The sequence below is a fragment of the Stigmatopora argus genome, chromosome 13, assembly GCF_051989625.1.
Source record: "Stigmatopora argus isolate UIUO_Sarg chromosome 13, RoL_Sarg_1.0, whole genome shotgun sequence".
NCBI lineage: Eukaryota > Metazoa > Chordata > Actinopteri > Syngnathiformes > Syngnathidae > Stigmatopora > Stigmatopora argus.
In genome coordinates this window covers 1,798,240-1,813,688 of record NC_135399.1, presented here as the reverse complement: position 1 = coordinate 1,813,688, position 15,449 = coordinate 1,798,240, and the positions used below count along the sequence as shown (strand labels likewise).

The 15,449-nt window shown below is 43.6% G+C and overlaps 1 protein-coding gene across 3 annotated transcripts in view; it reads right to left on the bottom strand.

Annotated features, from left to right (window-relative positions):
- The window catches only part of tnfaip6 (tumor necrosis factor, alpha-induced protein 6), a 66,308-nt gene that overhangs the window by 49,678 nt on the left and 1,181 nt on the right, over window positions 1–15,449 (bottom strand). The window contains exon 2 of one of the 3 annotated variants that reach the window (XM_077616565.1): window positions 10,865–15,034. The exons of the other annotated variants lie outside the window; for them this stretch is intronic. Within the exon in view, the coding sequence (XP_077472691.1) occupies window positions 13,284–14,243 (960 nt within the window). The 5' untranslated portion in view covers window positions 14,244–15,034 and the 3' untranslated portion in view covers window positions 10,865–13,283. Of the gene's footprint in view, window positions 1–10,864; window positions 15,035–15,449 lie in introns of those variants that run through there. 3 annotated transcript variants of the gene reach the window in all.

Below are 15,449 nucleotides of genomic sequence, written 5' to 3'. Positions count from 1 at the left end.
GGAATGAGATCTATTGCAAGACATTTCAGACAATTGAAAACAACACATGAGAATTAAACATCGGAGATTTGTTCACAGACAAACCAGGTTTCGCCTTTTCGGTGTCCTTGACTCCTAAACAACTGAAATGGTACATGATGGCGCTTCCTCCGGATCCTTCTATGCCTCCTTGCCACCCTCATGTCTCCTTGATGGTCTCGCATCAGCACACAGTGAACGATCTTGGTACGTTTGTCCTGCCATGTACACTGGCCACTGATTGGCAAGATAAATTTCACTCTCAACTACTATATTCTCCGCTACTTAACGCTTCTTGGATTCAATCTAACGCATTCCAACCCACTTCTGTTTTAAAACACCAGCTTCTGGATAGGCCCCATGGACGTGAAACAACTGACAGCGATTTTGCAGGCCAACTTCCTGACTCCCTTTCTACATCGCTGTGGTCCATGGATCCCACTGATTTTGGTTTATTTATGCTATGTCTCACCTGTTGCGTTTCAAATGAAACCAGGACAAATACCCCAAATACTCTGTAAAAGAGGCTGGGATCATTGGCCTTTTGGAAACAATGGAAGGCCTGCTCAAACAGGAGTGTTGTATGAAATTCACGGCTCTGACTGTAACACACCCATTTTGCCCATTGTAAAGAAAGACGCTGGAAAGTTTCGCATGGTCCATGACCTGAGAGCCATTGAATGCAGCCGTCTTAACTTCCACTTTCCCTGTCCCGAACCCTCACTCGGCATTGTCCCAAATTACACCAACCCACACTCATTTCCCTTGCATTGACTTGGCTAATGTTTTTTTTTGCATTCCACTCCATCCTTCAATGAAACAATTTTTCGCTTTCACTTGGAATGGTGTTTGTTATTCCTACAATCGCCTGCCTCAAGGCTTTGTCATCTTCAACGACTGTCTTCACCAGTTGCTGCCTCTACTTGTACTGGCCCCTAATCACTACATTCCCACACATGGGTTTCCTAGAAAAATCAGATTGTACAATGGAACTCATTTCAAAAATAAACATCTCCAAGCTGTCGAAAATATGTTATGGTAGAAACATCATTTTGGTTCTGTGTATCATCCCAAATCACAAGGACAGGTTGAGCGCATGACGACGCAGACATTGGCAAGGATCGCCTTAGTGGTCGTCATCCTGATACAGCCAGGAGTCTGCTGAAACAGTCATAGAATGTCCCATCCTAACCAGCATAGGAGAATGCTTAATGATTCCAGGAAATGCTCAAGTTACGTTTGAATTCGATGCATGCAAATTTGACCTTTGTTCTTGGGCTCCTAATTATCAATATTATCTGTCTTCTTTATCTTGGTCGTATTACAACACCGTACCGTACTGTGGGTTTATCCCAGCTGACCTCGGGCCAGAGGCGGGAGACACCTTGAATCGGTGGCCAGCCCATCGCAGGGCAGGAGGAGACAGACACCCATTCACGCTCACACTAATTTCCCCCCTAATTTAGAGTGATCTACTGACCCACCATGTATGTTTTTAGGATGTGGGAGGAAACTGGAATACCCACAGAAAACCCTCACACGCCCGGGGAGAACATGCAGACTCTACACAGTGAGGACCCACCTGGGATCGAACCCTCGGACTCTTGTCTACTCTAGTCTCCCTGTCCTCTTTGAAGATGGATCGGTAATACGAGAAAGGCATGAGGCCTTTACCTGGTCGATCCAAGAAGCTAAGTGACGATTAGCATGCTAGAGAGGGGGGTAGCACCCGCCCGTATAAAGGTTTTTGAGAATTTAGTGAAAATTATAAGAAACCGTGCCAAGATCGAACAGCAGAGCTCAAAATATATTATAAGAAATAGAATAAAAACTATAAACACATGCAAGTAATCTTAATATATATATATATATATATATATATATATATATATACAAGCTGCATTAAACTAGACTGTTGCTTTTAACCAATCACATTTCGAGTTGGCAACCCCCCACAATGCTTTTTCATACGCATTACCATTTTGCTGGCTGGGATACATCATTGCTTTCACCAACTATGATTGGCTAGTAGGCGGGCCAAAGCCATAGTGAGGCAGCCAGGGATCGCAAACTCCACCCACAATGGCCGACAGAAGCAAAAACAAATTGATTCTGTTGCAGATTCGCTCACAAAGCTATTTTCCAGACGGACTTTTCCAGAAAAAAATGGACATCATTAAGAAAGGGCGGTCAACTCCGAAGCTAGCAAGCCTGTAACAGCCGGGAAAATGCTGTGCGGCACTTTCAGTGTGCTAACTTAGCTGCACAAGCAAATAGTATATTGTTGTGTTGATTTAAAGCCATTTTCAAAACGGACTATGCCGGAAATATAACAGGACAGGCTCGACTTTCATCATTAGCTTCGATGGCGATAGGAAAGAAGGAAGAAAGAAAGGAGGATGGATATTGTGTATAGTTAAAAAAAAAATTCGGTGAATATAATATGGCTATATTCCTAAATAATATTTCAATTGTGGGCCCAGTTCTGATATCTGAAAAGCTCCAGTGTTTGTATTTAAGCTCCAGTGTTTGTATTTAATCACTAAATGCTGCTAGGATGTGGATTTTACCCCAGTTTAATTTTTGCCATTTCGCCATTGACGTCCATCGCTGTCTTTTCCCGAGGAAATCACCCCCCTGGCCTGGTTGTAATGTCTCAAAAGCTCCAGTATTTGTATTCAGTCAATAAATGCTGCTAGGAAGTGGATTTTACCTAATTTTAGTGCATTTTTTGTCATTTCATGTATGGACGTATCGACGTTCATCGCTGTCTTTTTACCGGGGAAATGATACTCCGGGCCCGGTTCTGATGTCTAAAAAGCTCCAGTATTTGTATTTAATCAATAAATGCTGTTTTCGGCTGGATTTTACCCAATTTTTGGGCAATGTTTGCCCGTACGCCATTGACGTTCATCGCTGTCTTTTCCTGGGAAAATCGCCCCCCCTGGCCTGGTTTTAATGTCTGAAAAGCTCCAGTATTTGTATTTAATCATGAAATGCTGCTAGGAAGTGGATTTTACCCCATTTTTGTGCATTGATTTATTGATTATTTTTTATGTGTCGCAGCTCTAGCTGCAGTAGAGGTAGTTTTTGAGGGTTGGATTGATACGTTGAAGGCGCTATGAGAAAATGCACCGACCGCCACTGATATATATATATATATAACTCCCTTCAAAATAGCTGCTCGGAACACTTGCAAATGCAGGGCGGAGGCCAGGGGAGCATGTCCTGTTTACAAAATGTAATCAGTGAGGGTCCGGTCAAAGAAGGCTGCGGCCTCCTCATCTGCTTTGGAAGTAAACACCAGATCTGAAATGACACATTCAGGGAGGGGAAACAAAGTGTCTAAACGAAGCAGTGATGAAACCACTCGTAATGGAGATCTTTCATCATCCAAGCTTTTCTGTTGCTCATCCAGTACACAGGCAGCATTGTTCTGTTCTTGTTTTTTAAAGCGTGGGGACGGTTAAACTTGTAAATTAAGGCTGGCTTTATCATGAAGCCAGCGGCACAAGATAAGTGTCACCTAATCCTTGTGAACTTTGTAACCTGGCGCTTTAAGTTAATCTTTGAATAAAAATGTGCGGGAAGGCAACCGCTTCAAGAAAAGGCCAGTCTCGTCCATATTAAAAACTTGCTCTGGAAGATAACCTTTCTCGCTAATTTATTTAGAAACACTTCCTCTACGTACTTTTTTGCTGCTTTGTTGTCTACAGATGAAGCTTCTCCGCAGAGCCAACCACTGCGTAAACCATGCCTCCTTTTGAATATTTCGAACCAACCCTTGCTGGCTGAAAATTCACGAGGCTCACTCTCGCCACTGGTGCTGGCACTAGTCCTTCTTTCTGCTACTTCTTTTTGGAACCATTCAGCCATGTCTACGCTGTCATATGGCTGTGAAAAAATACGCAACAGAAGGAGCAACACCTCGATGCCGCTGGAAATCCGGAGCTGGACAAAAGTGCCGGGAGGAGAAGCGATGCTTCAGACCAATCATTCCATCTACTATTATAGGGAAAGTGAGATCCCTTCCCAATAAGATGGAAGAGCTGTCAGCGTTTACCAGGCCGTAAACGGAGTTGAGGGGTTGTACTCTGTTACTGTTGATTCTTCAGCTCCAGACTACTGACGCACTGTGTGGATAAGCTTAGAAGAGTGACTCTGCATATTTTGAACCCCAGTCTCAGTCTGCAGAAGTTCCCCATGTTGTGGAAGACTTTCTACTGAAACCAAGATGGCGCCGCTCAAGTGGCAGCCGGTAGTGGTAGCTCCGTCCGCCCTTGCTCGTTTTGTGTTTTTGCTGCTTTTCTATATTTTTAATTGCATTTTAATATTTCTTAATGCTTTCCCATATACTTTGCTTTGCTTTGTACTTTGTGCTTTTTGCTTTGTTGTTCTGCGAAAATTGCGACTCGACCCCACCCGTCGCGTGGCTTGGTTTCTTTGTGCTAGTCCTAGACGTCTTTGGAGCCGTTCAGCCATGCCATGCGATCATATTTGAGCAATGGACGATAGTGCCAGGGGAAGAGACAACGCTCCAGACCGAGCATTCCATCATTATTATGGGAGCGTGAGGTCTCCCCCCGGTCAGTTGGAGGGGCTGCCGGTGCTTGCTGGGCTGCTTGTGTGCTTTGAAGCCCCCCACCGGCCTCTCCGCTGCTGCTGATCAGGTGTTAGGACAGTTTAGGAGGATCTAGGCAAGGAAGATGATCTTTAAAACCTCCAGACTACTGAGGGACTGTTTGGTAACCTCAGTCTCATTCTGCAGAAGGTCCCCACCTTGTGGACTTCCTGTGTGTGGCTCCAGTTTTTTACCTAGGTCTTCACTGTCTTGTGTCTGTCTTGCTACTGCAACCAAGGAATTTGCCAAATACAGGATGAAATAATAATAATAATCGGACATAGGCCCTGTCGTCATCATCAACAACAAAAGCCTACTTGTCATCACACCCAGAAACTGCGCATGACGAAATTGGTAGTGCACCACCCAAACATCTTTTCATATTACCTCAGAAGGGAATGTGTGTTGTGTTACCGCAAATTTAGAGTTCTGATGGATGTGGGGGAAAAACTGTCCTTAAGCCTATTTGTCCGTACTTTGTGGGACCTATAGCGTCTGCCAGAGGGCAGCAGCTGGAACAGATTGAGACCAGGGTGGTATGGGTCCCCTATGATGTTCCTGGCTCTGCTGAGGTAACGAGGGCTGGCAATGTCTTCCAGTGAGGGCAGAGAGCAGCCGACGATCCTCTGGGCAGTGTTAATCACTTTCTGCATGGCCTTTTGGTCTGCCGCCGTGCTTCCAGCGTACCACACTGTGATGCAGTACGCCAGGATGCTCTCTACAGTGGTTCTATAGAAGGTTATCAAAAGCTTGGTGTCCAAGTTGTTCCTCCTAAGTACCCTGAGGAAATGGAGTCATTTCTGAGCCTTCTTCACTACTGCCGTGATGTTTGTAGACCATGAGAGCTTATCCGTGACGTGGACCCCCAGGAATTTAAAGGACTGGACCCTGTCTACACATACTCCATTTATGAGGAGTGGGGCCAGATCTGTGCCGTGTTTGCGAAAGTCCAGGATTATTTCTTTAGTTTTCGTGGTGTTCAGTGTGAGATTGTTCACCGAGCACCACGAAGACAGTTTGTTGACCTCATCTCTGTAGGCCGACTCATCCCCTCCAGTGGTGTCGTCAGCGAATTTGATGATGGAGTTAGACTGGTGGGTCATATGTGTACAGGAAGTACAGAAGAGGACTCAGTACTCAGCCTTGAGGGGAGCCAGTGCTCAGTGTAATGGAGGAAGAGAGGTGGGGGCCAAGTCTAACAGTTTGTGGTCGGTTGGTCAAGAAGTTATTTATCCAGCAGCAGATGGAAGAGGATAGTCCAAGGTGGGAGAGTTTGTCAGTCAGAATGTCCGGTTTTATGGTGTTGAAGGCTGAGCTATAGTCAATGAAGAGCATCCTCACGTAGTTCCCATGGTGTTCCAGGTGGCTCAGTGCTGTATGTAGAGCAATGGCAATAGCATCCTGAGTGGACCTGTTTGCTCTATAAGCAAACTGGTGAGGGTCAAATGAGGGAGGGATTGTATTGATATGGCGGGCTACCAACTTTTCAAAGCACTTCATGATCACAGGCGTGAGTGCAACAGGCCTATAATCAAAGTTCTAATCTAATTCAAATTGTACACACAATTGTATACACTAATAAACAAAAATCACAATAATCTTATTTCATCAATATAGTTTGTGAAAATCTAAATTCATAATAAGTCCAAATTAAATATGTTAGCTGGTATTCCATTATGATCATTGCTTCCTTGTTAAGATCGAGAACTGTTTGTTTTTTCTATTCTGCAATTACATACATTTACTAAACTTACACCAAATAAAAACTTTTTTACTCTAATAAATAGTCAAACTGGCTTCCTCCATATGCAATTTCCTTACTTCTTTCCAGTGGACATAAAAGGTAGACTTGTTTCTAAGACAATAAAATGTTACAAACAAAAATCGTGTAAACTAAAACTAGAAAAAATACAAAAGGCAACACAGGCTGCTTTTTCCTCAGAAAAAAAGCTTTCTCGTTCTCTGCAATCGTTACCTTCACATCAATTAATATTCAGAAACAAATGTATATATTTTTAATTCTTAATAAAATTGAACCCACTAAAATTTAACCACCCGCTGTTTGTCAGGTTTAAAATTTTAAGCCTAACTACAAAACTGTGCCCTTTACAGCAATTAAACTATATTTTCACACCTATAGGGCACACTTAAAAGTCTAAAATTTTCTCTAAAATGGTCGATGCACCCAATCGGTCGGTGCGTTTTGTCTGTGCACTAAACTCAATTTTGTATGGCCCTGATCGCTTGCGTGACCTTCACCCTAAAAATAGCCTGCCCACGCATTCAAAGCATTACGGTAAATCCATTCAAAACATCCCAGGGGAGTGGCAAGGCATTTGACTTCCGTGTGCTTGCAGCGCTTTTAACTCTCAAAAACACTCTCAATACTTAAAGAAACAGCATATCAGAGCTATACAGAGGAAATTCCTGGCGTGAATGACAACACAATGCGGGTGTGAACGCTTGGAAAATGGACTGAAGCCATGGATCGAACACAATTTAACAGCTTTGTTAACGGATTGCTAACGAATGGCCAACATTGTAGTTCGGGCAGGCAGCGTCGCACGAGTTACGTGACGATTTGGAATGAATTGTGGATGCCGATATAACAGCGAGGAGAATCAAAGGCTTGGGAGTGATGCATGTTGCTTGGATTGTGGATGACTGGGCTCAAGTGTCGGCCAAAGCTGCATTCATGTTCCCGGAATACAAAACTCTAACTGACAGTGGAGCCTAGCATGTTAAATGCCGAACTCTTTATATCAGGGTGTACCTTTGACCTCAATAAAGCATTATCAAACTTAGTTTTGCCCGTGCTGAGTTTAAAAAGAACACGCTAGTGCTAAGCCTAACATATGCTAGTGGCTAACATAACATACACTAGCGGTTAGCATAACATACGCTAGCCTAGTGTCATGTTAGCGCCTTATCGGACGAGGCGTCCAATGTATTGACAAAAAACAGAAAATATACCCGCAAATGAGACTGCGCCCTATCACACGGTGCGTTTTATAGGCGGGAAAATACGGTAACTTATAAAATGCATACTAATTAAGAAGTCCTAATTTATTCAATAATGTGTATTGCGTTGCATATTAAACCCAGGTGTTTGAAATTATAAATACTCCAATATAGTAGCTGTTTTGTAAAAAATTTAACATTCCATTGTCTTTGTAGTTTGTCTATCATCTCCTATAAAACTTTCTTAATCAATGTTTTTTCATTAGTTAGACATAAAATAAAAATCTAGTTACATTTCTTCCCATTATCCACTTCAACATCAAAAGATCAAAAGAACTGGTAGTTTATTTCAGAAATTAATTGCCAGGTCAATTAAATTACTACTTGCATATCAAATCATTTTGGATAAACGTAAAAGTGTTAACTAAATGCCTGTCTAGTTCGGGATCCCCTCTGCCTGTCTCGACAGTCAGGAACAAAGCCACCATTCCTCCCTCTGGGTATCCCTACTGGGTTAATTGAATTAACTTTATAAAAGTGTTACCAACCCCAAAACAAACCCAAAGTCAGTAAAGTTGAAAAGAAGAGAAAAAGAAAAAAGGCAAAAAAATAAATGAAGATAGCCTCCAACACCAATCAGAATTCTGAAAAAAAATCTAATAAAACAACATTTAACTTAATACTTAGAAACCTGTCCTTATAAACTATTAACTTGGAAATTGTGACAAACATAATATAAACATAAAACAAATCCTTAATACTTATGGTTAAACATTGTTCCTCGGAAATATTTACTCTAATAAAACATTTGCAATACCCATATAGCTGTATCTAATTATAACAGTCCACTCATTAAACCTGCATATAGAAAGCATTTTAAATAGGCTTTTACTCCAAATCTTACCACTTTCTACAATAGTTCAGTCCAATTTAGCATAATAAAAGACAATTGTTTAAATTCACAAAAAATGTTCTCTCTTTGGTGATTTTATAAATCAAATTTTTCTATAGCTGATCTCTATGGTATGGTATCTATGGTACATAAACATGTGGGATACACTCTGAAGATTCAAATCCACATACATTTATTTATTCATTTTCCTTTTAGAGTTTTAAACCTCAGCAAAAAAGTAAAAGCATTATTTGCTGAGGTTTAAAACGCTAAAAGGAAAATGAATAAATTAATGTATGTGGATTTGAATGTTCAGAGTGTATCCCACATGTTTTTATATATATATCAGTGGCGGGCCGTCAGGGCCTTCAAGGCCTTCTCTGCTGGTCTAAGAAATATCTGAATCATATTATATTTTGTCCATCAATACGTACTTATTATTCCAAATGGTCTGTTAGCTTCCTTTCATTGCTTTTCCCCCTGGTTGCACTGCTTCCAGATGTTTGTTTTCATATTGAAGCATTTAACCAATCACATTTCAGCCATTATTTGTTGTCAGATCAGATCTGCCTCAAAGCCTGCACAATCAGTTCTTGCGGGCTCTGCTGCATTAAACTAGACTGTTGCTTTTAACCAATCAGATTTCGAGTTGGCAACCCCACAATGATTTTTCATAGGCGTTCATAGGCGAAACCAAAACTTTCACCTGTTTAGTGCACGTAGAGTTTAGCCCGCAAATCTCCATTTTCGAATCGCAAATCGTCATTTTGCTGGCTGGGACATGTCATTGCTTTCACAAACTATGATTGGCTAGTAGGCGGGCCAAAGCAGTACCGAGGCAGCCGAGATCGCAAACTCCACCCACTATGGCCGACAGAAGCAAAAACAAATAGATTCTGTTTGCTCACAAAGCTATTTTCTAGACGGACTTTTTCAGGAAAAAAATGGACATCATTAAGAAAGGGCGGTCAACTCCGAAGCTAGCAAGGCTGTTACAGCCGGGAAAATGGTGTGTGGGGCACTTTCAGCACGCTAACTTAGCTGCACAAGCAAATAGTATATTGTTGTGTTGATTTAATGCCATTTTCAAAACGGACTATGCCGGAAATATGACAGGACAGGCTCGACTTTCATCATTAGCTTCGATGGCGATAGGAAAGAAGGAAGAAAGAAAGGAGGATGGATATTGTGTAAAAAGGATTTTCGGTGAGTAAAATTACAAATATGGCTATATTCCTAAATAATATTTCAATTGTGGGCCAAGTTCTGATATCTGAAAAGCTCCAGTGTTTGTATTTAAGCTCCAGTGTTTGTATTTAATCACAAAATGCTGCTTTCACCATTGACGTCCATCGCTGTCTTTTCCCGGGAAAATTCACCCCCCTGGCCTGGTTGTAATGTCTCAAAAGCTCCAGTATTTGTATTCAATCAATAAATGATGCTAGGAAGTGGATTTTACCTAATTTTAGTATTTTAGTGCATTTTTTGTCATTTCACGTATGGACATATCGACGTTCATCGCTGTCTTTTTACCGGGGAAATGATACTCCGGGCCCGGTTCTGATGTCTAAAAAGCTCCAGTATTTGTATTCAATCAATAAATGATGCTAGGAAGTGGATTTTACCTAATTTTAGTATTTTAGTGCATTTTTTGTCATTTCACGTATGGACATATCGACGTTCATCGCTGTCTTTTTACCGGGGAAATGATACTCCGGGCCCGGTTCTGATGTCTAAAAAGCTCCAGTATTTGTATTTAATCAATAAATGCTGTTTTCGGCTGGATTTTACCCCATTTTCGGGCAATGTTTGCCCGTACGCCATTGACGTTCATCGCTGTCTTTTCCCGGGAAAATCACCCCCTGGCCTGGTTTTAATGTCTGAAAAGCTCCAGTATTTGTATTTAATCATGAAATGCTGCTAGGAAGTAGATTTTACCCCATTTTTGTGCATTAATTTATTGATTATTTTTTATGTGTCGCATCTGTAGCTGCAGTAGAGGTTTTATAGCAATAAAATAGTTTTTGAGGTTGGATTGATACGTTGAAGGCGCTACCAGAAAATGCACCGCCCGCCACTGATATATATATATATATATATATATATATATATATATAGTTGACAAGATCAACCTTCCAAATTCAATGGTGACAAAAAAGGAAAAGCATTATTTGCTGAGGTTTAAAACTCTAAAATGAAAATTAATAAATTAATGTATATATATATATATATATATATATATATATATATATATATATATATATATATATATATATATATATATATATATATATATATATATATGCATGCATGCTGTACTCTAGGTCATTCGCGTCCATCACTGGTCCAACAATAGTGGTGTCGTCACAGAACTTCTGGAGGTGTCAGGTGTCTGTATTGTGTTTGAAGTTCGATGTGTAGAGGGAGAAGGGGACTGGGTAGAGCACTGTGCCTTGTGGGGCCCCTGTGCTGCAAACTACCACATCAGACGTACAGTCCTAAAGTCTCACAAATTGTGGTGTGTCAGTGAGGAAGTTGATGATCCATGCAGCCAGGTGGTTCCTTACTCCAGCCTCTTCCAGTTTCCCTCTCAGTAGGACTGGCTGAATGGTGTTGAACGCGCTGGAGAGGTCGAAAAACATCATTCTCACCATGCTTCCCGTGTTCTCCAGGGGTGAAAGAGACCTGTGAATCAGGTAGGGGGTAGCATCTTCCACACCAATGCCTGGATAATAGGCAAACTGCAGAGGGTCCAGCATTCACCATTCACCAGGGGGCTGGGGTGATTCAGGATGATTCTCTCCATTGTCTTGATCAGGTGAGAGGTTAATGCTACCGGCCTGAAGTGGTTGGGCTCCCTGGGGTTCGCAGTCTTTGGAACTGGGACCACACAGGAAGTTTTCCACTGAAGACTGAGGTTGAGGTTGAAAATATGCAGAATCACTTTGCCCAGCTGATCCACACAGTCCCTCGGTAGTCTGGAGCTGAGGCCGTCTTGACCGGTAGCCTTCTTTGCCTCGATCTTCTTAAGCTGTCTTATCACCTGATCAACAGTATTGCAGAGACCGGTGGGGGAAGGGTTAACGTGTGAGCGGTGGAAGAGGGGGAGGAAGAGGAGGCGGAGAAAGAGGGGGGAGAGGTGCTTCAGGTCTGGGGGGTCAGGGGAGTGGGGGCAGAACTGAATCTGTTAAAGAACTGATTTCGTTCATTGGCCCACTCCCTGTCTCTGGACTCCAGGTCTCTCTCACTGTTGCCCCATGGCCCGAAATGGTCCTCAAGCCCCTCCAGACCTCTTTGGTGTTGCCTCTCTGAAGTTGGTTTCCTAGCTTCCTCTTGTAGATGACCTTTCCCTTCCTTATCGCTCTCTTCAGCTCCTTCTGGACCATTTTCAGACTCTCTTTCTCCCCAGACCTAAAAGCCCTCTTATTTTTGTTGAGGAGGGCTCTTAGATCCTGGGTGACCCACGGCTTATTTTTGGAGAAACTGTCGGATTTAGTCCATATACATTCAATAACTTCGAATCAGAGGAAGCACACAGAGGCAGCAATGATGAGATTTTCTAGCTTCAGCTGAAGGAGGGACAAAGAGAGGCCAGGGCTGGAAGATGTGTCTATCTTCCTGCCTGACCAGTTTGAATCCCTGCCAGCCCCCACAGCTCAGCTCACTTTATTGACAAAGATCACGTGACATAGAAACGGGTGTTACAAACTTTAGGCGGGAAACATGGACAAAGGAATGGACGGTGTCATAGTAGATGACGCGCCCCTAACCCATAGATGCCATTACTGGAAATTTCCAGTAATGGCCATGTCTATGCAAAATTATATTCTAGTGACTACACTAAATAAAAGTATAAAGAATACATTACATACTCCACAGAAACAACGGACCTTCTTGGAGGGCACAGTGTTCTCAACACAGAAGTTTATATAATCTGTGATGCAGTGGGTCAAGCTGTCAGTGTCTTTCCCATGTGAATTGCACAGCATCTCCCAGTCAGTGGTCTCAAAACAGTCCCTCAGTACCATGCTGGTCTCCTCGGTCCATCTTTGTATGATTCTTGTGGTTGGTGGGGATCAGGTTGTGGTCTGAGCGGCCCAGTGGGGGCAGGAGGACTGAGCTGAATGCCTCCTTTGTGTTGGCATACAGCAGATCAAGAGTTTTTTGTTCCCTGGTGTGGCACTTCACATACTGAGTGAAGGTGGGTAGAGTAGAAGCCAAGGAAGCATGGTTAAAATAATAAGGAGAGACTGGGGGTGTTACATCTGCAGCCGCAACACAGTAGCGTGAAGCAGCTCGCGAGCGACTGCCACATCGGCGGAAGCAGGTATATACACAGTTATCGCGATAACGTGCGAGAACTCCTGGGGGATGTAAAACGGTCTCGATATCTCGAGAGCAAAGTTGCTCCTTCACCATAATATGCCCGGGGCTACACCATCTGCTATTAATAAAAACAGCTAGTCCCCCACCTTTCTTCATACTGCTCTCCTCAGCTTTTCTGTCCGCCCTCACCAGCTGAAAACCATCCAAGGAGACGAGAGTCCGGTGTTAGTTCATTCAGTCAGGTGTCCGTGAAGTACATAATATAGCATTCCCAATAATGTTGTTGTTGTTGTTGTTGTTGTTCTTCTTCTTCTTCTTCTTCTTCTTTTTCACCTCAGGTGCCTGAGGATTACCCTCAGCAGCGCTAGAGCTGCCACTGGAACACGGATTAGTTCATCCAGGGAGTTGCCCAAGCCGCGATGGTAGCGTTCGGTCATTAAGGCCGGACAGCGGAGCCATAAGTGTTCAGACGACTCTGTTTCCTCGTCGCACAGGCGGCAGCCATCCGAGTCGGATTTCCCCACAAGGTGGAGCCAACGGCGGAGCAGGGGGTGGTGTCCACTGCGGAAACGAATCAGGTCTGTGCGGTCTCCTTTCGATAGGGCAAGTTCTTCCTCTGTGACTTTTGTAGTGTAGGTCTGCAAAAGGCGGGGGTGGGAGAGGGGGGGAGCGATCTTCACGTTGGATGATGGCACGTCTTGTGGCTGCGTCCGGGGGGGTATGGGTTTGGTCATCTAACGAGCCAAGTTTAGCTAGGGCATCAGCCAGGTCGTTTCCGCATATGTTGCAGTGGCCCGGGATCCACAGTAGCTGTAGTCGCTTAGGCGGAGGGAAAAGGGCGATGTCACCCTGAAGTCTCCGAATGGTGGGGTCTTGCGTGTGGGGGTTTCCCATAGCTTGGACCAGCGATTTGCAGTCACTGAGGATGATTGATGTCTGCCAGTCTGCTGTTTCCCTCAGCCAGGAGAGTGCCTCAGTGGCACCATGCCATTGGTGGATGATTGCAGTCTCCTTAATGACGACGAAACCTGCACCACCGTCTGCAGTGCCTTCTTTGGTGGATCCGTCTGTGAAGATCTGTAGGTCCGGTTCACCCATGCTTCTGATGAGCTCTTCGGCCTTATCTCTTTGGATGATGGTCGGCATGTGTTTAGAGACTGCAGTAAAGGCGGTTTGGATGGGGGGGGCGTAATAGCCAGGGTGGACAGGGGTGGGAAGAGTATGTACAAGGGGTATGGAGTTCAAGAGCGGTAAGACGGGGAATGGTCGAAGATCGCCAGTCTGGCTTCTTTTGTAACCGCATTTTGACGTTTTCATGGAGAAGGCGGTGTCGGGGATCAGAAGGAGGCAGCTGGTTCCAGGCATCAGCTTTAAGAAGTGCTTGCAAATTGAGGCGGGATGAGAGGGGTGTAAGATGTGCCTCATGTAGGACTGCTTCAGTGGGGGTAGACCTGAGGTGGTGGGTTATGGCGCGGGCTGCTTCCAGTTGGGCAGTTTCAAGGGATTTGAGGTGAGTTTGGGCCAGCCAGGGGGGCCATGCCGGTGCTGCGTACTCTGCGAGACTTCTCTGGGTGGCAATATACACCGTTCTAAGGTCGTTTGGTTGCCAATCCCAAGATGTGCCACTTAGTTTGCGGAGGAGATTCGTTCTTTTGGACATGGTTTGGCGGACTTTATTCGCTTGCTCCGCAAACGTGAGTTGTCGGTCGAAGGATACGCCAAGGAAAGTGGGGGTGGGGTTATGCTTGAGGGCGGCGCCATTTATTGAGATCTTTGGTTGCCATTTGGCCTCTGCTGAGTCCAGGCTGAAAAATGACGCCTCACACTTTGTGGTGTTAAGGTTTAGGTGTGCCTCGGAACTCCCCATCTAGACTTTTTCAACCTCCGTTTGAAGTCTGCTTTCCACCTCCTCTTTGTTCTTACACCGACAAGCAAGAGCCAGATCGTCTGCATAGGCACTGACCAGGGTGGAATCGTTGAACTTGTCGAGGAGGTCATTAATGTATAATGTTGTTGTAGTTTGGTAAGCGCCGTTCGCTCTTCCATTTTATTGGGGAGAGATCTTACGTTCCCCATAATAATAGATGAAATGCTGGGTCTGAAGCGTCGCTTTCTTTCCTGACATTTCCGTCCAGCTCTGCATCTCTTCTCTTCCTCTTTAACTCCGCGGGGATGTCCAGGTGCATCCAGGTGCTGCGTAGTGCTAACAGCTGATCCTGTTGTGTAAGACAGCGGAAAATGGCTGGATGGGTAAAAAAAATTCCAGAATTTGCAGAGACAAACTAAACTAATAGAACAAAGACTGCCTCTTGCACAACTTGATAAGTCTTGAAGTCGAGTCTTGAAAGTTAAGTCGTGAAACATTAAAGTATTGAGTATAACATATAAAGTAAAGTATTAAAAACAATAAAACATAAAAACAAAAGATAAAAAAAAGCTGTAAAAACACAGAATACGAGGGAGGACTTAAAAAGCTGTAAAAACAGAATACGAGTGAGGACTTAAAAAGTTGTAAAAACAGAATATGAGTGAGGACTTAAAAAGCTGAAAAAATACAGAATACGAGTGAGGACTTAAAAAGCTATAAAAACACAGAATACGAGTGAGGACTTAAAAAGCTGTAAGAACACA